This window comes from Drosophila teissieri, chromosome X (assembly GCF_016746235.2).
Source record: "Drosophila teissieri strain GT53w chromosome X, Prin_Dtei_1.1, whole genome shotgun sequence".
NCBI lineage: Eukaryota > Metazoa > Arthropoda > Insecta > Diptera > Drosophilidae > Drosophila > Drosophila teissieri.
Genome location: NC_053034.1, coordinates 2,640,764 through 2,660,396, shown reverse-complemented (window position 1 = coordinate 2,660,396; position 19,633 = coordinate 2,640,764). Strand labels below are relative to the sequence as shown.

The 19,633-nt window shown below is 50.5% G+C and overlaps 7 protein-coding genes across 11 annotated transcripts; 4 read left to right on the top strand and 3 right to left on the bottom strand.

The window, feature by feature from the left end:
* Positions 1 to 279: 279 nt before the first annotated feature.
* Positions 280 to 2,643, top strand: LOC122623620 (AF4/FMR2 family member lilli). The gene has a single exon (XM_043802877.1). The coding sequence runs from the start codon at positions 546 to 548 to the stop codon at positions 1,485 to 1,487; it is 942 nt and encodes a 313-aa protein (XP_043658812.1). The 5' UTR covers positions 280 to 545; the 3' UTR covers positions 1,488 to 2,643.
* A 654-nt stretch (positions 2,644 to 3,297) lies between these two features.
* LOC122625138 (putative uncharacterized protein DDB_G0271606) lies at positions 3,298 to 8,994 on the top strand. 3 transcript variants are annotated; one of them, XM_043805058.1, is made up of 3 exons: positions 3,298 to 5,903; positions 6,220 to 6,260; positions 6,315 to 6,499. In XM_043805058.1, exons 1-2 carry the CDS (start codon positions 4,320 to 4,322, stop codon positions 6,253 to 6,255), a joined length of 1,620 nt encoding a protein of 539 aa, XP_043660993.1. In that variant the 5' UTR covers positions 3,298 to 4,319; the 3' UTR covers positions 6,256 to 6,260; positions 6,315 to 6,499. The 3 variants fall into 3 exon arrangements, with proteins under 3 accessions (XP_043660993.1, XP_043660992.1, XP_043660991.1); XM_043805057.1 differs by lacking the exons at positions 6,220 to 6,260; positions 6,315 to 6,499 and adding an exon at positions 6,923 to 8,994 and having other exon boundaries at positions 3,299 to 5,198; positions 5,448 to 5,903; XM_043805056.1 differs by lacking the exons at positions 6,220 to 6,260; positions 6,315 to 6,499 and adding an exon at positions 6,923 to 8,994 and having other exon boundaries at positions 3,299 to 5,903.
* Positions 8,995 to 9,040: 46 nt separating this feature from the next.
* On the top strand, positions 9,041 to 10,270 carry LOC122625140 (diphthine methyltransferase). Its single transcript, XM_043805061.1, has one exon. The coding sequence runs from the start codon at positions 9,085 to 9,087 to the stop codon at positions 10,156 to 10,158; it is 1,074 nt and encodes a 357-aa protein (XP_043660996.1). The 5' UTR covers positions 9,041 to 9,084; the 3' UTR covers positions 10,159 to 10,270.
* Positions 10,271 to 10,299: 29 nt separating this feature from the next.
* Positions 10,300 to 10,964, top strand: LOC122625141. 2 transcript variants are annotated; one of them, XM_043805063.1, is made up of 2 exons: positions 10,311 to 10,532; positions 10,593 to 10,964. In XM_043805063.1, the coding sequence occupies exons 1-2, from the start codon at positions 10,530 to 10,532 to the stop codon at positions 10,893 to 10,895; spliced, it is 306 nt and encodes a 101-aa protein (XP_043660998.1). In that variant the 5' UTR covers positions 10,311 to 10,529; the 3' UTR covers positions 10,896 to 10,964. The 2 variants fall into 2 exon arrangements, with proteins under 2 accessions (XP_043660997.1, XP_043660998.1); XM_043805062.1 differs by having other exon boundaries at positions 10,300 to 10,964.
* Positions 10,920 to 13,788, bottom strand: LOC122625139 (serine/threonine-protein kinase Pink1, mitochondrial). Its single transcript, XM_043805060.1, has 5 exons — positions 13,424 to 13,788; positions 13,166 to 13,369; positions 12,357 to 13,103; positions 11,279 to 12,292; positions 10,920 to 11,219 (listed from the first exon to the last, which is right to left on the bottom strand). The coding sequence occupies exons 2-5, from the start codon at positions 13,328 to 13,330 to the stop codon at positions 11,022 to 11,024; spliced, it is 2,124 nt and encodes a 707-aa protein (XP_043660995.1). The 5' UTR covers positions 13,331 to 13,369; positions 13,424 to 13,788; the 3' UTR covers positions 10,920 to 11,021.
* Positions 13,789 to 14,179: 391 nt separating this feature from the next.
* On the bottom strand, positions 14,180 to 16,117 carry LOC122623001 (probable fumarate hydratase, mitochondrial). Its single transcript, XM_043801863.1, has 5 exons — positions 15,902 to 16,117; positions 15,684 to 15,839; positions 15,423 to 15,626; positions 14,544 to 15,348; positions 14,180 to 14,480 (listed from the first exon to the last, which is right to left on the bottom strand). The coding sequence occupies exons 1-5, from the start codon at positions 15,977 to 15,979 to the stop codon at positions 14,221 to 14,223; spliced, it is 1,503 nt and encodes a 500-aa protein (XP_043657798.1). The 5' UTR covers positions 15,980 to 16,117; the 3' UTR covers positions 14,180 to 14,220.
* On the bottom strand, positions 15,963 to 19,593 carry LOC122623002 (fumarate hydratase, mitochondrial). 2 transcript variants are annotated; one of them, XM_043801864.1, is made up of 5 exons: positions 19,409 to 19,593; positions 17,981 to 18,112; positions 17,327 to 17,527; positions 16,451 to 17,255; positions 15,963 to 16,385 (listed from the first exon to the last, which is right to left on the bottom strand). In XM_043801864.1, exons 1-5 carry the CDS (start codon positions 19,493 to 19,495, stop codon positions 16,123 to 16,125), a joined length of 1,488 nt encoding a protein of 495 aa, XP_043657799.1. In that variant the 5' UTR covers positions 19,496 to 19,593; the 3' UTR covers positions 15,963 to 16,122. The 2 variants fall into 2 exon arrangements, with proteins under 2 accessions (XP_043657799.1, XP_043657800.1); XM_043801865.1 differs by lacking the exon at positions 19,409 to 19,593 and adding an exon at positions 18,183 to 18,333.
* Between the last annotated feature and the right edge of the window lie 40 nt (positions 19,594 to 19,633).

Here is a 19,633-nt window from a genome sequence, read left to right as displayed (position 1 = left end):
ACTTTCATTGCCTACAGATATTTTTAAATTAATTTTAAAACATTGGCTAACATTTAAACTAAAAGTTTTTTAAAGTAAAAAAATGAAAAATGTATTGTAAAAAATTATTAGTTTCTATTTTACCACTAAATAAGATAGGATAGGATTTTGCATTTGTATTTCAGTTAGAGATTGTATTTAAGAATAATTATTTCAAGTGGGGGAGTGCCACAATCTGGCTGTGGTATTATTTTGCCATCGATGTGCGGGCACACTGCGCCGAAAGCTTGTGCAAAATAATTGAAAGCTATTTTTAAAGCTATTTTGGACCAGATCTGCAGCTTTTTTCCATATTGATTAGTTATGTCGCTTTTGTTGTTTACTCGCCACATTTTTTTTGCCCAGGCCAGTTAATTGTGTTAATTCCCGGCGCGCGGGAAAAGAAAAAAAAGGGCGAACCACGGTGGAACCACAAAAGGACCTGACTGCCGCCAAAGAGTAAACACCACAAACACCACCAACCGGATCCCAAAGGCGAGTCGCGAGCGAGCGCACCAAATCCACCGATGTCAGCGGGTGTGGGTGGCGGAGGGAGCATTACCACCGAGCACCACAGTCGCCTCTACTTCCTCAACTCGCCGACGGCGCCGCTCACCGCCCGCGATCCATTCTTCATCAAGCCGGAGTATCTCAGCTATGAGAGTCCCATGCACCATGCCCTCTACTCGGGCAATCGGGGCCTCCTAGAGTACAACAACTATACGAGTTCGGCGGCCGCGGCGGCAGCCGTTGCCTCATCCGTAGCCACCTCCGTATCCGTGTCCGGTTCGGTATCGGGATCAGGATCCGCAGGAACGGCAGCCAGTGCCTCAGTAAGTGCAGCGAACACCGGTGGCAGTGCGTCTGGAACGGCGGTGCTGAGCCTGGAGAACAACTTTGCACAGCAGGGCAATCCCCACCAGCAGCAGCAGCAACAACAGGGCAATCCCCACCAGGAGGTCCTCCAGCAGCAGCATCCCCTGCATCATCATTTGTCCGCTGGCGTTGTAGTCGAGGCCGGTCAACTTGGTGGCGTACCGGGCCTTGCCAATCTTGGTGTGCCGCATCTCAGCGCCCAGCAGTCTGTGACGCAGCAGGGCCAATCCTCGAGAGCGCAAAAGGCCGCCCGCCGGAGAAGCAACGAATCGATTGAAGCCAGAGAAAGGCGGTTAGAGAGAAACGCCGCCCGGATGCGGGACAAACGGTCCAAGGAATCGGAGGCCGAGTACCGCGTGCGTTTGGCCAAGAATGCGGAGGCGAATCGAGTGCGCCGCCAGAACGAAACGGAAGTACAAAGAACCCTAAGACTGATGAAGAATGCAGCGCGGCAGCGACTGCGCCGCGCCTCGGAAACCGTCGATGAGCGCAAAAAGCGGCTGGCCAAAGCCGCCGAACGGATGCGAATCGCCCGGGCCAGTGCGCCCAAGGTCATCAAGCCGCCGCTGGCCGACAGGCTAAAGGGTTACTAATGGAGGATCGTATATCGGTTAGCCTGGACTAAGGCAAAGACGCCCATTTGGAGCTGGCTCTCCGGCAGAGCAGCCAGGCCGAGCAGCAGGAAAAGCTGGCCCAGGATCGGCAGAGGAACACAGACACATCCACAAATTATATATATATATATATTGTATACAGCCTATAAGAGAAAAGAAATGAGATAAGGAAACCAATCCGAAACCAGGAGGATTCTCGAGAATTAGCAGATGAATGGGCAGCAGGCACTCTAGGATTAAAGCCAGGCAATTTTTTTTTTTTAAGTTTAAAATTAACAAGATGAAGTAACGTAATGTAATCATAAAGTAAAGTATTTTTATAATGCATGCATTATATTCGTACGATATGTATACACACACGACACAAAAACCACACACACCCACACTCCCCCCCACACACACACACATATGCACTAGCATAGTCATAGCACACATATAGAGCCCCCAAAAAAGGGCAGTAATGCTCCCACTCCCCCAGGAAAAAGGAAGCTTACTGCGCCAGGGTGCCTCACTGTAAATAAAAACAAACGGAGGGAAAATCGCCAACGACTGAGGTACACCTCCCAAACTTAAAAAAAAAAAATACAAAAAAATAATTATTGAGCATCGCGAATGGACGAGGCAACAAGTGCCTTTCGAGGAAATCCTCGGGCGAAACTTGCTATAACATTCAAAAATCGTATTTTTCCACAACAACAACTGAGGCACCCTGGTGACGAACAACCCCCATATGTGTGTGTAGTTGGTAAAGGCATGTAACCCAAAACGGACAACGCCACTCACATAAGGATATAATATACACACACTCGTCACAGCCCCCATATAAATATATGTATATATACAAATTCATATATATATATATATATATATTTGGAGCATACACACATGATCCGTTGCCAGGCACATAACGCAATATTTGTTAAAGCACGCAATCCTTCCTTCCTTCCCAAACCGACACCCAACCGCCCACTTTCCCTAGACCTTCTCCTTATCCTTATCCATGTCCTCAGCCCCCTCCCACGCCAATGTCCTTAGACGGATAGTAGACTCTTCCGCGCGGGCCCACATGATATATATTTATATATATTATGCTAATTATTATTAATAAAGTGTAACCATTAAGTTCTAGTCGAAATTTCAAATTGTTTTTCTCCTGTCTAAATACGTTTACCAATTGTTTTTGCCTTAAGTCTTAAGATTGAGATACATTTTTGTGTATTGTAATATTCGTGTACACTAACAATAACAACACACAACAACAACAAAAATTAACAAATAAAACATACAACACCAACAAGGGGAAAACAGAAACAGAAAAATATAAGCGAAAAAACGAGAATAACAAAATGAATATACTTGAATAAAGTTGCATTCACAATTTTTACATGCTGCGTTCTAAGTTTTTGGCGGGAATTTAGTTAGTGGGGATATTTAATAATCTGAAAAAATGGCATTCAATTCAAGATATTTGAAAGCTTTGCTATGTAAATTACATGTTAACATAACAGTTACAGGTGACTGTAATGTAAAGTAAGCTTAAAAACAGTGTGACCTGCACTGTCTACTGTGTGAACTGTAATCTTGCGTATGAAAAAACAAAAAATATGTTGTGGAGAATAATAACAGGACAAGACAATAAAAAGCCAAATAATATTGTACATAATATCTGCATGCAAGACTAATTTCCAAACTATAAAACAGACGCAGGCGATATTTTCAGCAGAACATCGATTTATCAGTTGCATTGTCCAATGCATTGACAGTCGGCTTGACTATCGATGTATCGATAAGTTTTACCATCCCTACTGTGAACTGAACGATTGTTGAAATGAAAACAACTGAAATAAAATGAATTAAATTAAATTAAAGCCACAGTGCCACGAATTGAGAAAAATAACGCATAGTTAAAGTTAATGACACTCCGGTGCGACTAGAAGTAGAAGATATACGCTGGACCCAGCTATGTGGAAAATTCCCGGTCAATGTCGGTAGTTAAGTTAACGCTGCGCTGCCACTGAACATCCTTTTAACCCACTGACAGAAAAGGCGCCTGGATGCACCGCAACACGGCGATTAAATGGAATTACAAATCAAAGGGTTAAGGTTTGTGCGAAAAGCAAAATAAGGAGCGGAAAAAAACTCGCACACACGTACGTCGTATATTGCTGTGCTGCAAGAGTGTGAGTTTAGCAGTGCGTGCGTGTGTGTGAGTGCGAGCGGCGTGCTGCATGGGTGTGTGTGTATAATCATGTGAAAAATCGATTGGCAGCGCAGCAGCAGCGCGGCGGCGGCGCCAATTGTCACTGACTCGAAAGAAGAAGCACGCTTTTATGAAAACGCACGAAAAATTGTAATGGCAAAATACGAACGGGAATAAAAACACACTGCTAAAGAAGGAAGAATCGCTCATAGAAAAAAAGGGAATAAAAAAAAATGCTCGTGGACCACAATACTAGTTAGCGCAGCGATCGCCGCAAAAAGAGAGTGGGAGAGCAAAAACGGCGCCAGCACACACATATTCTTTATATAACTAGTGGGCAAAAAGCGAAACAAAACAAACACAAAGCGGAAACGCCAAGGAGCAGCGAAAAAAAAGAGCGGGAGACGGCCCAGAGTGTGTGAAAGAGAGGGGAGAGAGCTGGAGCGCGGCCCCTAGATGTTATCGAAACAATCGGAAGGACTGCGCTCATCCTTTCGATAACCAACTAATATACCCATAGTCTATATACATATATATATATATACACTACACTTTTGGAGCCCCGATAGACGACAATTTCGATTGTTGTTGCCCCCGGCTTTTGACCAAGAATGGAACCAGATCCCAATGGGATAAAAATAGAGCCCTCACTTGATCAGCAGCAGTACGCCACCCATGTGCTGGCCATCAATGGCTCCAATGCCCGCCTGCTCATCGAGCATCCCTCAGCTTTATTGGTACCACTCTCCTCGCATCACCAGTTGCAGTTGCAGCAGCAGCAACAACAACAACAGCAGCACGTGCAGCAGCAACATCAACAACAACAGCAGCAGCATCAGCAACAACAGCAACAGTTCCAGCAGCAACAGCAACATCTTCACCAGCAGCAACAGGATCAACTGCAGTTCCAGCAACAGCATCTCCAGCTTTATACACACGCACCACTAAAGCAGCAGCAGTTGCAGCAGCAGCAGTCGCAACAACAACCGCAATCGCAGCAGCCACCCACTCCATTGGGACCCACCAGCAGTGCCAGTTCCGCATCCATAACAGGTGCATCCACCACTGGCCACCAGCAGAGGTGGAACGAGAGCCCCGAGGCACGCCAGCGCCGTCTGGCCAGAAATGCTGAAAGGATGCGGGAACGCCGGCAGCGCGAAAGCGAGGATGAGTATCGGAAGCGACTACTCCGGAATGCAGAAGCCAATCGCCAGAGACGCCAGAACGAATCCGACATAGAGAGGGCCATGCGGCTAGTTAGGAATGCGGCCAGGCAACGGCTACGCCGGGCCATGGAGTCGCCGGATCAGAGGGCTAAACGTTTGGCCAAATTGGCCGAGAGGATGCGCATGTATCGCGCCAGCGAGACGAACGATCAGCGGAAGCTTCGGCTGGCGGAAATGGCGGCCAGGGCGCGCCAAAGGATCGCCAATGAGTCACCGGAGGAGCGCAAGGAAAGACTGAGAAAGCTGAACGATTATGCCAAAAAGGTCAGAGAAAAGAAGAAGGTACTGAAGCATGTTGTGGTGCACGGTGGTTCGTCGTCGGTGGTCGTCTCAACGCCGACATCCTCCTCGTCGTCAACGGACCAGCAGCACCACCACCAGCAACAGCAGCAGCAGCAACAGCAGCAACAACAGCAGCAACAACAACAGCAGCAAGTGCTAGCTGTTGCAGCAGCAGCCGCAGCGGCAGCGGCAGCCAATTGTACTAACGAACACACTATCAATCTAAACCAGGCGGCCACCACAGCGACGACAACGGACGAGGCGGGGACCCCGCAGCCCTCGGAGGATCAGCAGCATCTGGTGACGGCAGCCGCCTATCAGCAACACCAGGCCCTGGCTGGAGTGGAGTACATGGGACAGGGCATGTTCCTGGCGCCCGGCTCCCTGCGTCCACCCATGCAACTGAAGCAGGAGCCACAGACGCCGCAGCAGCAGCAGATCACCCAGCAGCAATTGCAGCAGCAGCATCAGCGATACACCATCACCGGGCAGCAGCAGCAACAGGTTACGGCCGCCCTACTCGAGGGCACCGAGCCGGGCAGCATCTTTGTGCAGCAGATCTATGGCGATGAGGGTGGCAAGGGCACCGCCAAGCTGCTCCAGGCCCATGTGCCGCACTTCAGCATCGCCGGTGGCCAGCTGGAACTCTACCCGCACAAATATGCCGCCAAGAAGCAGGAACTTCAGGTTCGTATGCAGTCGTAGGCGCGTAGCAAGCAAGAGTAGAGGATATTGAATGATCGGCGATAGCAACCCCAAACACACACACACCGTAATGCATCAAAGTCCAAGCTTAGGAAGCTCCTCTATCCCATGAATTCTCCATGTAATCGACGCAGCGGCTATTTGCTTGTCCAAAGTCTTGTATTATTTGTTATCTACAGACCGCTGCATCGTTTGCAAAAGAAAAGAGATAAGTGTATCTGCCAGTATACGTAAAATCGAAACACGATTAGCTAGTTTTTTCTTGATTTTCAATAATAACAATACATGATTTTTGCAGTTGCAGAGGAATTTGGAATCGAATACAAATTCGTAGCACTGGTAAAATATCAAACAATTGCCAATACTCGTAAATTTCAAATATTTTCCTTGCAGTTGGAGAAATCAACTGCCTCAAAGGAAAATGATTGAAACCGGAAAGTAGGAATTTTGAAAATATAGAATTCAGAATTCAATGGAAATGGGAAGAAGAAACGGCTGCTGGTTGTTTATATTACTTGTGTTAGTTGCTTATTTTGATCAGGATCAAAGGAATTAACCATATAGAGTGTAGATACTTCTTATATGTAGCATTGTAAATGTTGAACCTAAGGAGAACAAATCAAAATACGTTTAACAACAAGAAACAAACAACAAAGTGGTTTTAATTCGCTTGTACAGGTGTGTGCGTGTGTGTGTGTGTGTCCTCCATCTATCTCTTTCACTCTATCACTCGCACTCGCTTCTTTTCGAAAAGCAATCTATAAACCCACCTTCAATCACAGCAATCAATCTTATCTCTAATATTACGAAATTAGGTTGCAATGCTTTATAAAATTCAATTACCGAAGATTGCTGTGATTTCTAAGATTAAAGCCAAAAAACCAAAGATCGAATTTCGAGTGAAAGAAACCCCATTCCCCATTAACCCCATAGGCCCTTAACCCAGCCAAAACCAAACCGATTCACCCGTTGGCTTGCCAATCCTCTATCCCTACTTGCAGTCGGACAACGATGCTCCGGTATCAGCGGGCGGCAATGATAACAGCGGGTCTGTTAGTCTCGGCCACAACGAGACCAAGGTGATCGTGACGACAGCCAGCGGGGAGCAGAAGCTGCTGAAGGCGACGCCCGGCCAGGCGCAGCAGCTGTACAACCAATTCCCCTACCTGGCCACCTTCCCCAACACCACCAGCAGCGGCAACAGCACCACCAGCACCACCAATGTCGGCCACGTGGGCGTCGTGACGGCGGGAACAACAACGGGCGCCGGCGGCACCACCACCACCGCCTACTATCCCATGTACCACAATGGCTTCCAGATTGGCATCGGACCGAATGCAGTGCCGCCGCCATTTACGCCCGTTAACTTTGCCAACGCCAGTGGCGGCAATAGTCCCGGCCAGTACAACATCCTGGCGGCGAATCCCACGCTAACGGTCACTGGATTGGGACAGCAGGAGCAACAGCAACCGACCGCGGCGGCGCCACAGATTGTGACCACCCCGGTGGGCAGGGGCAGGCCGCGAAAGAATGCGGTGCCCAGCGAGGAGCAGCTGAAGGTCAACAGTCTGCTGGAGCAGGAGCTCAATCAGATGCTGTCCGCACCGCAGTTGGCCACCAGTACGCCGCGTCGCGGCCGACCACTGTCGCAGACATCGCAGCAACATCATCAGGAGCTCAGCCAGATTCATGTACATTCCACGGCCGATGGCGACAGTCGAACGCCAGTGATGACGCCGCGACGCAGCGGTGCCAACAAGTATGAGACGGAGGAGGAGAAGCGAATACGTCTGGACAAGATGGCCGCACACCAGCGAGCAGTGCGTGCCAATGAGACGCCCGAGCAGCGGGCCACGCGCCTCCAGAAGCTGAGCGAACGGGCACGGCTGAAGCGGGCGCAGATCCGGGCCACCGAGAATACGGACGAGCGCAAGGAGCGCCTGTCCAAGCAGGCGGAATATGCACGAATGCGACGCATGCGCAGCCACACGCCGCGCAGCAGCAGCGCCACCAGCACCGAGTTCCGTGCCAAAACCGAGGAGGAAGATGAGGGCCAGGACGACGACACCAGTGCCGAGCAGCATATGTACGAAAGTGAAGCCGTTTCGGTCACGGGCACGGGCAGCGATGGTGGCTTCGTTTCGGTGGTTAAGGCCGATAACGACGACTCACCGTTGGGCGGTGGCGATGGCTCCAACGATCACGAACAGCTGCCGGCGTTGCAGTTGCAGCAGCACGAACTGCAACAGATTGCCGGCAGCCTGCAGCAGCAACAATTGGTGCAGCATCCGCATCACGAGGCGATTGTGTTGAACCAGCAGCACCGCCTGGTGACCATCAGTCAGCACCAGCAGCAGCAGCTCCATCAGCAGCAGCAGCAGCCACATCCGAACTTCAGCAAACTGCAGACGGTCAAGGATTACGGCAACGCAGCCAGTGGCGGAGGAGGAGCTCCTGGTTCTGGCGGCGGCAGTGGAACGGGAGCACCGGAGAACAATGATATGCTAAAGATACTCGAGCCAATCATTGTGATGAAGACCAAATGAGGTTCGCGGAGGCGTCACAGTCGCAGCACCAATCGCTAGAGGGGATGTGTGGATGACCTGCTAGCCAGGCCTCCAGTCCAGCCAGGAAATCGGGCGTTGGACGCACAAACGAGAGAGATATCTGCGAACAGTAGGGATTGTCTATAGTTATCAATAAGAGTATTTTTTTTTTAAATGTGTTTTTGAATGTGTTGATGTTCTTCGATGGTAGAATTTGTAAAAAGTCAGAGTAAGCGGAGATCAAGGATCAAGTGCAATACGGATGCCTGGCAGCCACCAAAGTCCCCCGGAAAACCAGCAAACTGAAATTGAACACTGTGACGCCCCGAAAACCACTGAAAATCGAGGAAATGCAGCTATTAAAAAAAATAAAAGAAAACTACGATCGATGGAGGAGATCAACTAAACCTAATCCAGAATATGTAGCGCGTAAACAGAGCACTAAGTAGTTGTATGTATTAACTATTAATTTTTTAAATTAGCAAAAAAAAAACCCAAAATAACAAATAAATCTAATAAGATCAAAACGGAACGGTCGATTGGCAGCGATATATGGTCAGATGATGGTCAGCTAGTGTCTATCTGTTATCGATAGCCGATAACAGTCTTTTATAAACATGTTTACAACGCTCCACAGCGAGGATACGGAATACTCGGCGGATTCCGTGGAGTGGCTGACGCAGGATGATGGGACAGCAGGCTTCTTCGCCTGCGGCACCTATCAATTGGTCCAGGAGGAGGGGGAGCCAGCGGCGGAGGCTTCACCCAAGCGTCCACGCAAGGGTCGCGTTTATTTGTACCATTTCGAAGAAGCAAATGGCTGCCTGGAGCGGCTGCAGTGCATCGAAACGTCTGCCATTCTGGACATGAAGTGGCTGCCCGCCTGGAACAATGAATGTAATCCCCACCTGGCCACGGTTAACTCATTGGGACAGCTGGAAATCTACGAGTTCCTCAGCGTTGAAAAGAAACTGGAGAGGCACACGTGTTTCTGCCTGGCGGAGGAGGAGGAGTCACAGGAGGAAGCCCCGTTGGCGCTGGCCCTAGACTGGCGACACGACGGACAGCACATCCAACTGGCCATTTCCGATTCCAAAGGCGGCCTGAATCTATTGAATTACTCGCCACAGGGTGAGATAATCCGCGAGCGGTCGTGGCTGTCCCACGGCTTTGAGGCGTGGACGTGCGCCTTCGATCGCTGGTCACCGCACCTACTGTACAGCGGTGGCGACGATATGCTGCTCATGGCCCACGATTTACGCACCGAGCAGCGTGCGTGGACCAACCGGGCGCACATGGCTGGAGTCACCTGTCTGCTAAGTCATCCGCGGCACGAAAACCATCTGCTAACGGGAAGCTATGATGAGCAGCTGCGTCTTTTCGACACCCGATCGATGAAGCGAACTCTGGCCGAACTGGACTTGAGCGGAGGCATCTGGCGACTGAAGCCGCATCCCGCTCAGCCCGATCTCATCCTGGCCGCCTGCATGTACACCAACTTTAGCGTGGTGGAGCTGGATGTCGCTGCACCTGGCCTGAGTTTACTGGGCGCCTATGAGGAGCACAAGAGCATCTGTTACGGCGCTGATTGGGCTCCGTCCCGGAACAAGGACGATGCGTCCTTGACCATGGCCACTTGCTCATTCTACGATCACAAGTTGTGCGTGAGTCGCGTGGAGATTAGCAAATAAATTCGGACTTTGTAGGCAGTAAGTTGAATTATTTGTTGTTTATTACATGCAAATGTTATGTTTTGTAGCTAGATGTAACTAATTATTAATTAAACCAACAATAATAACTAAAGAAAAACAACGGTTTTTTGTTTTTAAACTACCGATGGTTTAAAACTGGGTGGAAAAACAGAATTGCTCAGGGTTCTGGGATGTTTTGAATTTTCCAAAACTATTTTTGAATTTCCCCCATCCCTGGCAAGCAATCGATAACGTTGGCAATCGGATCAGCCCTAGCACGGTTATCGTTATTGCTGTCAGCGCATTTATCTCAAAACATTCGAATTGTGCGAAGTCTGAAAAATAACTGAAGGAACTTAAACTGCTTAGTCATGGTAATTGCCAAGCGCAGAGATCCTGCGGGCTTAATAAACTCCTCATCGAACTCCCTACAGCATCCGCAATCAAATGGCCATCCGAATCCCAATCCTAGCAAGGTGGACGCCGAGAACAGCCTGGATCTGGCGTCCAGCAGCATTGATGAGTTGGACGAGACCATCCAAAATCTGATGCTTGAGCTGGTGAGCGAATCTGAAGCGACACAGGTGTCGGCTACGGCCCTCAATGCGCGCATCATAGAACTGCTGCAAGAGTACGAGGATGATTTGGCCGAGGAGAAGGCGCTGCGCGCGGAACTGCACGATCTGGAGGACCTGCAGAGTCAGATGGATCTGGAAGATTTTCAGGATGAAACATGAATAAATAATGTACCGGAGGCGTGCTGCTGTTAATTTTGATTTGTTTTATAAATACATATGTAAAATATAGGTATCACACGCTTTTCCATTTGATTTTCTCAGAGTAACAAGTAGAAGTAGAAGGTTCTACGCCACCACATTCTGGATCCAATTAAGGGCGCCGCGAATGCGACGCAGTCGTGCGCGTGCCAGGAAGCTGCAAATGAGCAGGTACTCCACATACGCGCGCCTGCCACTGGTGGCCACTGGCATCACACCCGCACCCAACTGGGGACGGCCCTCGCACATGATCTTGGTGGTCAGCGATAGCAGCCACTGGAGGATCTGTACAATATTATTATAATTAACTCTCTGGGCTGCTGATAGTATTGAAAATGACCCACCTCGGGACTGTTGGGCATGCCGCCAGCCTTAAGCCAATTGGACGGTGCCCACAGGAACAGCTGCACCACATTTGCCGCAATATCCGGACTGACCCGCTTGGACGGGTTGGGATTGAGGATGTTGTAGACCAGCTGTTGCAACAGCGGCGGGCAGGCATCGCTCATTGGCGGCAGTTGGTCCTGCCGGTAATCGCTGTTCCTCAGCGAAAGCGTCATCTCACCGCGCTCGCGCGCCAGCCCACCGCTGCTCGAATAGAACGGATTGCGGCTGCCAAAGATCTCGTAGGCCAATGCACCACAGGCCCACAGATCCGCCTTGCCGTAATTGAGCACGGCAAACGGACCAGGCATCGTATTAAAGATCTCCGGCGCCATCAGCGCCGCATTGCCGCCCTTGTCGACGTCATGCGAAACGTACGGCAGCCGCAGGCCATGCACCTTGTCAGCCAGACAGCAGCCAAAATCGGAGAGCACCAGCACCGGAGCCGCATCGTCCTGCAACTCGATTAGCACGTTATCGGACTTCAGGTCCCGATGGGCCACGCCGTGACGACTCAAATGATTGACAGCCTCGAGCATTTGGGCCAGCAGTAGAATGCGGGTGCGCGTGCTCAGTTCCTGGTTATCGAGCAGTCCGCGAAGACTGTGATCGTAGCGTTTCATCAGCAGATACAGCGACATGTTGCGGCCATAGCCCTGCGGATTGATGCGTTGCGGCTGGGCCACCGGATACAGGAGGTGGCCATCGGGAAAGTTGCGCACCTCGTCGCAAAAGAAGCCAAACATACAGACAATGTTGGGGTGCGGCGGCAGGTGCACGGTTTGGTTCTGCAGCAAACGTTCCCACTCATCGGAGGCCTCATTCATGCCGCGCTGGCGGGCCGGCACTGTCTCCTTGTACATGGCACGCAGGATGGACAGGGCGTTGCTCTGGATGTCGTAGTTGAACATCATTTTGAGAGCCAGTGGATAGTTGTCCGCAGAGCTGTTGATGTCTGAATTCGCTGGTGAGGTCTGCAAGTTCAAGTAAAGCGCGTGAAAGCAAATTGCCTAAAAAGGATTAAAGTTACATATTTACCACATTGAAGGCACTGCTCTTGGGCTGCTGATCCTGCTGTTGCTGCTGCTGCTCCTGTTCTCTAGCCTGAGCGCCTACGAAATCACTGGCCGCCGATGGCTGGCTGTAGTGGAAGATATTGTCCACAGAGCCGCCAAAGTTGTGAACAAAGCGCGACATGTTCTGCAGCGGCGACATCATCTCGTGGGCACTCCAGCTATTGGGCGCAAAGGCTGGCGTTGCCTGCGGCGGCTGCGCATCGGGCTGCGGAGCCTCCGAAGCACCATCCTTCTTGAAGCCCGCTGCATAGACAACAGCGGCACAACCTTTGGCAATGGGCGGACCGATTTCCAAGTCATCGATGCTGAACTTGCTGTCCAGCGTATCGGAGATATCGTCGTGATTCCAGGCGTTCTGCAGCCGGCTAGCTGCCTCCCGAATCTCCCAGCACACGCCCTCCAGTTCATCCTCCTTGCTGAGGACACCAGATCCGGAGGCCAAGCTGACGCCAATCAGTGCGAAGAAGGGCGCCGAGTCCCCAAAGAAGAGCTTGCGTGTGGCCCGCTGACGAAGATCCTCCGAGTAGGTGGTGGTCACCCGGCTGAGGATGTTGTCGATGAATAGTTTACGCGCATGCTGGCCCACGCGGAAGATTCCACTGTTGCTGGTGGGGCTGCTGACGCTGGCATTAAGCGGCGATCCCGCCGGAGAGCTGGTGGTGCGGGGCACTACATTGACCACCGATTTGGCCGCCTGCTGGGGCGTTGTCTGGCGGAGATTGGGGTGGGTTAGTTGGGCGTGATTTTGATTAGCAGGTTGGCTATAGTTACCCGCAGCACATTGGCGGCGGTGGAGGGTAGGGGAAAGCCTCGCTTGCTTCTTGTCTTCAATTGATTCTGGTCCAAAATGTTGGCGTGTATATCACGTTTACAATAGCTGCGCAAAATGTAGCGACCATGTTTGATCAGTCGCACGGTCAGCAGTCTCACAGACATCTTTCGGCCCACAAAGACCTCGGCTCCAAGTGCCTGCAACTGAGTGAAGCCTTTGAACTGTCTGCAATCTATTAGTTATCTTTAAATCCTTACCTATTTTTCTAAGATTTGTAGTGCTTAACTCTTGCTGCTTCTTCTTCTTCACCACCAATGTTGCTCATGTGTGTGATCGATAACATCGATCGATCGCCAAACAGCTGCTGTCGATTCGATTGTTTTGTTTTTGCGTCGCAAATAAATTTTCTGCTTGTGTTTGGTAGTGGTAGTAGTGGGTGGTGGGCGCTGCAGCTGGGGGGCGAATTGAGGGGGCGGTCGCGGTGGTAGAACTACAAGGCGAAATCCTCGGATCGAAAGGGTTTATTTTTGCACTGATTCCCGAAAGATATATCGCCGTTTTCGATATCTGTGTGGGCTAGACTGATTTTGGGCTATTTTCAACTGAACGAAACGGTTAATTTACGATATCCAACTTGCCTGGCTGCTTAATTTGTATTATCTGCGCCTACTTCAACGTTTCGTTTCGATTCGATTTTGTCGTTAGATAATCGCTTTCAGCTGGTATTTGTTTTGCCCGGAAAATGGGAGTCGCAACAAACACTTGTTTATATGTTTTTCTTTGCTTATATTCGCTATAATATAATAGCTAAATCTGCAAGAACTTACGATAAAAACAAAGAATAAGTTAAAAACAGCAAGGCGCCAGTGTGACCGTTACACGCCACTTGCGGCATATTTAAAAATCGCTGACAATCGAATAGTCTGGACTCGCACCACAACTAAAAACCGTTACTTTGTTGCCGTAAAATCCAAAATTAAAATAATAATTAAAGAATACTGGACATACATCAATTTATTACATGAAACAAACAAATCATAAACCGCAAAACGAATCACTTCGGTCCCAGCATCTCCTTGGGATTGACCCACTCCTTAAACTGCTCCTCGGTAATGCCCGTCTTCAGTGCCTCCTCCTTCAACGTGGTCTTATTCTTGTGCGCCGTCTTGGCGATCAGAGCGGCCTTGTCGTAGCCGATGTGGGGATTCAGGGCGGTCACCAGCATCAGCGACTCGTTCATGATCTTGTCGATCCGCTCCTTATTGGCCTGCAGTCCCTCCACGCAGTTCTTGCTGAAGGTCATGCTGCCATCAGCTAAAATTGGGTGAAAGCAGATCTACTCTTCGAACTATGGAAACACTCATTTAGGCGGCTCACCCAACAACCGAATGGAGCGCAGCACATTGGACACGACCAGGGGCTTGAATACGTTCAGCTCGAAGTGCCCGTTGGAGCCACCGATGGTCACGGCCACCTGGTTGCCCATCACCTGGGCGCACAGCATCGTCATCGATTCGCACTGCGTGGGATTCACCTTGCCGGGCATGATGGAGCTACCGGGCTCGTTCTCCGGCAGCATTAGTTCACCCAAGCCGCAACGCGGACCCGAGCCCAGCAGCCGGATATCGTTGGCGATCTTCATCAGGCTGACGGCGATCGTGTTCAGCACACCATGCACCTCCACCATGGCATCGCGGGCAGCCAGGGCCTCGAACTTGTTGGGCGCCGTCACGAAGGGCAGACATGTGAGCTCGGATATCCGCTTGGCCACCTTCTCGGCAAAGCCTTTGCGTGTGTTCAGACCCGTTCCCACGGCAGTGCCGCCCAGTGCCAGCTCATACACGCGCGGCAGACAGCCCTTGATCCTGTCCAGACCGTTGGTCAACTGCTGGGTGTAGCCGCTGAACTCCTGGCCCAGAGTCAGCGGCACTGCGTCCATCAAATGGGTGCGGCCAATCTTGATGATGTCCTTGAACTCATCCGACTTGGACTTGAGGGCATCCCTCAAGTGGGTCACCGCCGGCACCAGCCGCTCGTTCAGCTCCATGCCCACCGAGATGTGGATGGCGGTGGGGAAGGTGTCGTTGGAGCTCTGCGACTTGTTCACATGATCGTTGGGATGCACGGGCTTCTTGCTGCCCAGCTCGCCACCCATCATCTTAATGGCCGCATTGCTGATCACCTAGATGGCGTTAACGATGAACAGGGTAAGCCCCTAACCTATAGACATTCATCGTTTCTCGTAACCAATCTCACCTCGTTGGTGTTCATATTGGTCTGGGTGCCCGAGCCAGTTTGCCAGATGACCAATGGGAAGTGACCCTGCTTGTATAGCTTGCCGGAAATGACATCGTCACAGGCGCAGGACACTGCATCCGACACCTTGCCATCCAGGCCGTAATCCTTGTTCACCTCGGCGCAGGCCTTCTTCAGTATGCCCATCGCCTGGATCACCGGCATCTGCGGGCAGTACGTGATTATATATATATGCCAAGGATATATCGGATATATGCCTACCGGCATGCGTTCGGCAATGTCGCCAATGGGAAAATTCAGCTTGGAGCGCATCGTCTGCGCTCCGTACAGCTTGTCCGCCGGCACCTTCAGCTCCCCAAAGGTGTCCTTCTCCATGCGGAACTTGGCATTCTCCTTGCCCTTGCCGCCCTTGTCGCACTGCAAATGCAATATATATGCGCCCGCTGCATGAGAAGCCACCGCCCATTGTGTCTACTTACATCCTTGGCACGGAGGCCACCGCCAAGCAACCAGAGATTGCGCCTACCCAAACTCAGGCCATTGATTTGCTTCAGCATTTTCAGTTATTATTGTTCTGTGATTTCGTGATTCCGAGCGATTCATATACAAACGATGTAAACCCGACAAGCTAGAAAATTCCACTGGGATTCCGATGACAGCATGGGGTTGAACTATTGGGTCTCGCCTACTGGCCGACACTTCACTTGGGTCCCAGCATCTGTTCGGGTCGCACCCAGTCGTTGAACTGCTGCTCCGTGAGGTAGCCCAGATTGATGGCCTCCTCCTTGAGGGTGGTGCCATTCTTGTGCGCCGTCTTCGCGATCTTCGCCGCCTTGTCGTAGCCGATGTGGGGATTCAGTGCGGTCACCAGCATCAGCGACTCGTTCATGATCTTGGCAATGTTCTCGCGGTTGGCCTGGATGCCATTCACGCAGTTGGCAGTGAAGGTCCTGCTGCCGTCAGCTGCAAAGAGAAATTTAGATTGATTTCGATTGGTGGCGCAACAATAAGTAATCTGGATAGCTTACACAACAGCCGGATGGAGCGCAGCACATTGGACACGATCAGGGGCTTGAAGACATTGAGTTCAAAGTGCCCGTTGGAGCCACCGATGGTCACGGCCACCTGGTTGCCCATCACCTGGGCGGAGAGCATCGTCAGCGACTCGCACTGCGTGGGATTCACCTTGCCGGGCATGATGGAGCTACCGGGTTCGTTCTCCGGCAGCGACAGCTCGCCCAAACCGCAACGCGGACCGGAGCCAAGGAAACGGATATCGTTGGCGATCTTCATCAGGCTGACGGCGATCGTGTTGAGCACACCATGCACCTCCACCATGGCATCGCGAGCAGCCAGGGCCTCGAACTTGTTGGGCGCGGTGACGAATGGCAGGCTAGTCAGCTGGGCGATCTTGGCCGCGCACTTCTCGGCGAATCCCTTGCGTGTGTTGAGACCAGTTCCCACGGCAGTGCCGCCCAGAGCCAGCTCATAGACACGCGGCAGGCAGGCATCGATGCGCTCCTGGGCGTAGGCCAACTGCTGGGCATAGCCGCTGAACTCCTGGCCCAGCGTCAGTGGCACCGCGTCCATGGTGTGGGTGCGTCCGATCTTGATGATGTCCTTGAACTCCTCGGACTTGGCGCGCAGCGCATCGTGCAGCGTCTTGATCGCCGGCTTGAGGTTGTTGTTCAGCTCCAGGGCCACCGAAATGTGAATGGCGGTGGGGAAGGTGTCGTTGGAGCTCTGCGACTTGTTCACATGATCGTTGGGATGCACGGGCGTCTTGCTGCCCAGTTTGCCGCCCAGCAGCTCAATGGCGCGATTGCTGATCACCTGAATGGCGGGTGAGGAGATTATGAAGTCAGAAAAGGAGGAGGACATGGAAGAGTGACTGCTTCACTCACCTCATTCACATTCATGTTGCTCTGGGTGCCGGAACCCGTCTGCCAGATGACCAGCGGGAAGTGGTCGTCGTACAGCTTGCCGGAGATCACATCGTCGGCCGCCTTCGAGATGGCCTCGCTCACCTTGGTGTCCAGTCCGAACTCCTTGTTCACCTCGGCGGCGGCCTTCTTCAGGATGCCCATGGCCTGCACCACGGGTTTCTGGCGGGGATTAACGAGAGCTTCAGTATTTGTGTATAGTTTTATTACTTTTAACATTGCAATTTGCTTAGGCCTTGCAAAACATTCTCAATTCATGCAGCTTTCTATAGCAAAAGCTGTGCTCAAGCATTATTTTGGTTTGTAATTAGCTAGACCTTGCTGCATGCTTAACCTTGAATGCTAGAGAACTGACTGTAGAGAACTGAAGATCCAATATCATTTTCTAATGATATAAGAGGGTTTATTGAGACGATTGAAGCTTGCATTACTCATAAAAAGCAGATCCAATATCATTTTCTAATGATATAAGGGGGTTTATAGAGACGATTGAAGCTTGCATTACTCATAAAAAGCAGTAGAGTGAGATTGAGATTTTCATATAGTACAGAACCTGATTGGCTTTTATATAATTGTTCCCGACTTTCTTGGCAACTACTAGCAGGCATTACTTACGGGCATCCGCTCGGTGGCTCCGCCGATGGGGAAGTTGATCTGGGATCGCATCGTCTGGGCGCCATAGTATTTATCCGCGGGCACCTTCAGTTCGCCGAAGGTGTCGCTCTCCACGCGAAACTCCTGGGAGGCCTGTCGATGGGGAATGTATCATCAGTTTCAAGTGCGACAATCTTACGAGGCAAACAGATAGGGGCCAGACCATTTCAGATTTCAGATAGATGGCAGATAAGTTGGGCGAAATCGAGAACCCGAGTGACTATGGAACCGTGTGTGACTATGGAAATCAGAAAGCAGAATCTACAAATCAGAGGACGACCACTCGACGGCTGCTGCTGCTCAAAGCTGACTGAGGCGAGCTCCGGCAATCGAAACGCAGAACGATAAGCCTGAGACTCTGTGGAGTCCAAATCAAAAGGCCGAGTGTACAGCGCACAGATTCTTATAAAATAAGCGCTCTCATCGAGCACATTTATATGGGGGATTGTGGCGGAGGTGTAAAAGAGGCCCAGTCTCAAGGGAACTGAATGCCGAGCATGCTGACTATGGAAGACCCTACTTCGCATGGGGTGCCTTGCTAATCAGCACAGTAAAGAGCGCAAAAGTAGTGCGAGGATCTACCCAATATGGTAAGGGTAATTGCAGTTTCTCCTGCTGTAAACGTTTGATATGCAATATGAAGAATATAAATAGACTGAGCAACTATGTTTACTTATTATTTGCGATGCTATTCATGTGGCCGCCAATGTTCTTTGGATTTATGGGTGTAATTTACGCCCCACGTAGCTACTATCTAGTGGCATATATAAGCACTTATGTATATATGCCGTATTATCTGAATAATCGCAGGTGGCGGGGAGTGTATTACGGTGGTCGGCATGTTACCATATAATTAACCGGTTTCGAATTCAATTGCCGAAAAACAAGAATTCGCTGACTAGCACAATTTCTTGAATTACAACTCGTTTCGCGAGTTCCTTTCCGTTTTTTATAGTGCGCTGTGAGTTTGTTTTGTTTTCAATCATGTGATTTGAGTGCGATTTTCAGGCGGGGGGGAATAAAATGAAAAGAAAAACGTGTGAGAAATTTGAGTGAAAAAATCAATGCAGCGGCTTCCAATTGGAGCCAGTCGCATGCCAATTGGAGTTGGTCCACAAGTGGTCGGCAGTGCCAGTGCCAATTGGAACGTTAGTTCCAGCGCCTGGAAGGCGGCGCTCACTTCCACTTTCCATTGTGTAACGATTACGAAACGCCGGCATTTGTGCAGTTTTCATTTGCATTTCAATTTTCGCCTCGCCATGTTTACAATCAAAAACACTTTTTGGAATTATTAGTGGCTGCTGCATGGGATGCATTACATAAGGCACAATATTTGCCATATCGATGCGAAATATATATCCAATTTGCAGAGCTACTTCGAGTCCTTACCAGACGCAAACTTCCAATGACGGCCCAAGGTTTCGTCATTTGTTGAACGCCACGAAGCGTGGAGCGTTGCAATAGCGGTAGCACCATCTTTATGCTTATTTCTTGGGCGGTAATTAATAAATAAGTTTGCTAAGCGATTTCTTTCGCGGACGAGCCCACCACAACAACACCAACAACAAAAACACAACAACAGCAATCCGATGCGCGGGTGAGAGCTATCGCCCA

Coding starts and splice junctions, on each gene's coding strand:
- LOC122625138 (XM_043805056.1), top strand. CDS start 4,320: ATGGAACCAGATCCCAATGGGATAAAAATAGAGCCCTCACTTGATCAG. Junction 5,904..6,922: donor CCAAGAAGCAGGAACTTCAG/GTTCGTATGCAG, acceptor CCCTACTTGCAG/TCGGACAACGATGCTCCGGT.
- LOC122625140 (XM_043805061.1), top strand. CDS start 9,085: ATGTTTACAACGCTCCACAGCGAGGATACGGAATACTCGGCGGATTCC.
- LOC122625139 (XM_043805060.1), bottom strand. CDS start 13,330: ATGTCTGTGAGACTGCTGACCGTGCGACTGATCAAACATGGTCGCTAC. Junction 12,293..12,356: donor AGAGCAGTGCCTTCAATGTG/GTAAATATGTAA, acceptor TTGAACTTGCAG/ACCTCACCAGCGAATTCAGA. Junction 11,220..11,278: donor GCATGCCCAACAGTCCCGAG/GTGGGTCATTTT, acceptor AATATTGTACAG/ATCCTCCAGTGGCTGCTATC.
- LOC122623001 (XM_043801863.1), bottom strand. CDS start 15,979: ATGCTGAAGCAAATCAATGGCCTGAGTTTGGGTAGGCGCAATCTCTGG. Junction 15,840..15,901: donor GTGGCCTCCGTGCCAAGGAT/GTAAGTAGACAC, acceptor TTGCATTTGCAG/TGCGACAAGGGCGGCAAGGG. Junction 15,627..15,683: donor ACATTGCCGAACGCATGCCG/GTAGGCATATAT, acceptor TACTGCCCGCAG/ATGCCGGTGATCCAGGCGAT.
- LOC122623620 (XM_043802877.1), top strand. CDS start 546: ATGTCAGCGGGTGTGGGTGGCGGAGGGAGCATTACCACCGAGCACCAC.
- LOC122625141 (XM_043805062.1), top strand. CDS start 10,530: ATGGTAATTGCCAAGCGCAGAGATCCTGCGGGCTTAATAAACTCCTCA.
- LOC122623002 (XM_043801864.1), bottom strand. CDS start 19,495: ATGGTGCTACCGCTATTGCAACGCTCCACGCTTCGTGGCGTTCAACAA. Junction 17,256..17,326: donor GCAACATGAATGTGAATGAG/GTGAGTGAAGCA, acceptor CCCGCCATTCAG/GTGATCAGCAATCGCGCCAT. Junction 16,386..16,450: donor GCGCTCCATCCGGCTGTTGT/GTAAGCTATCCA, acceptor TTCTCTTTGCAG/CTGACGGCAGCAGGACCTTC.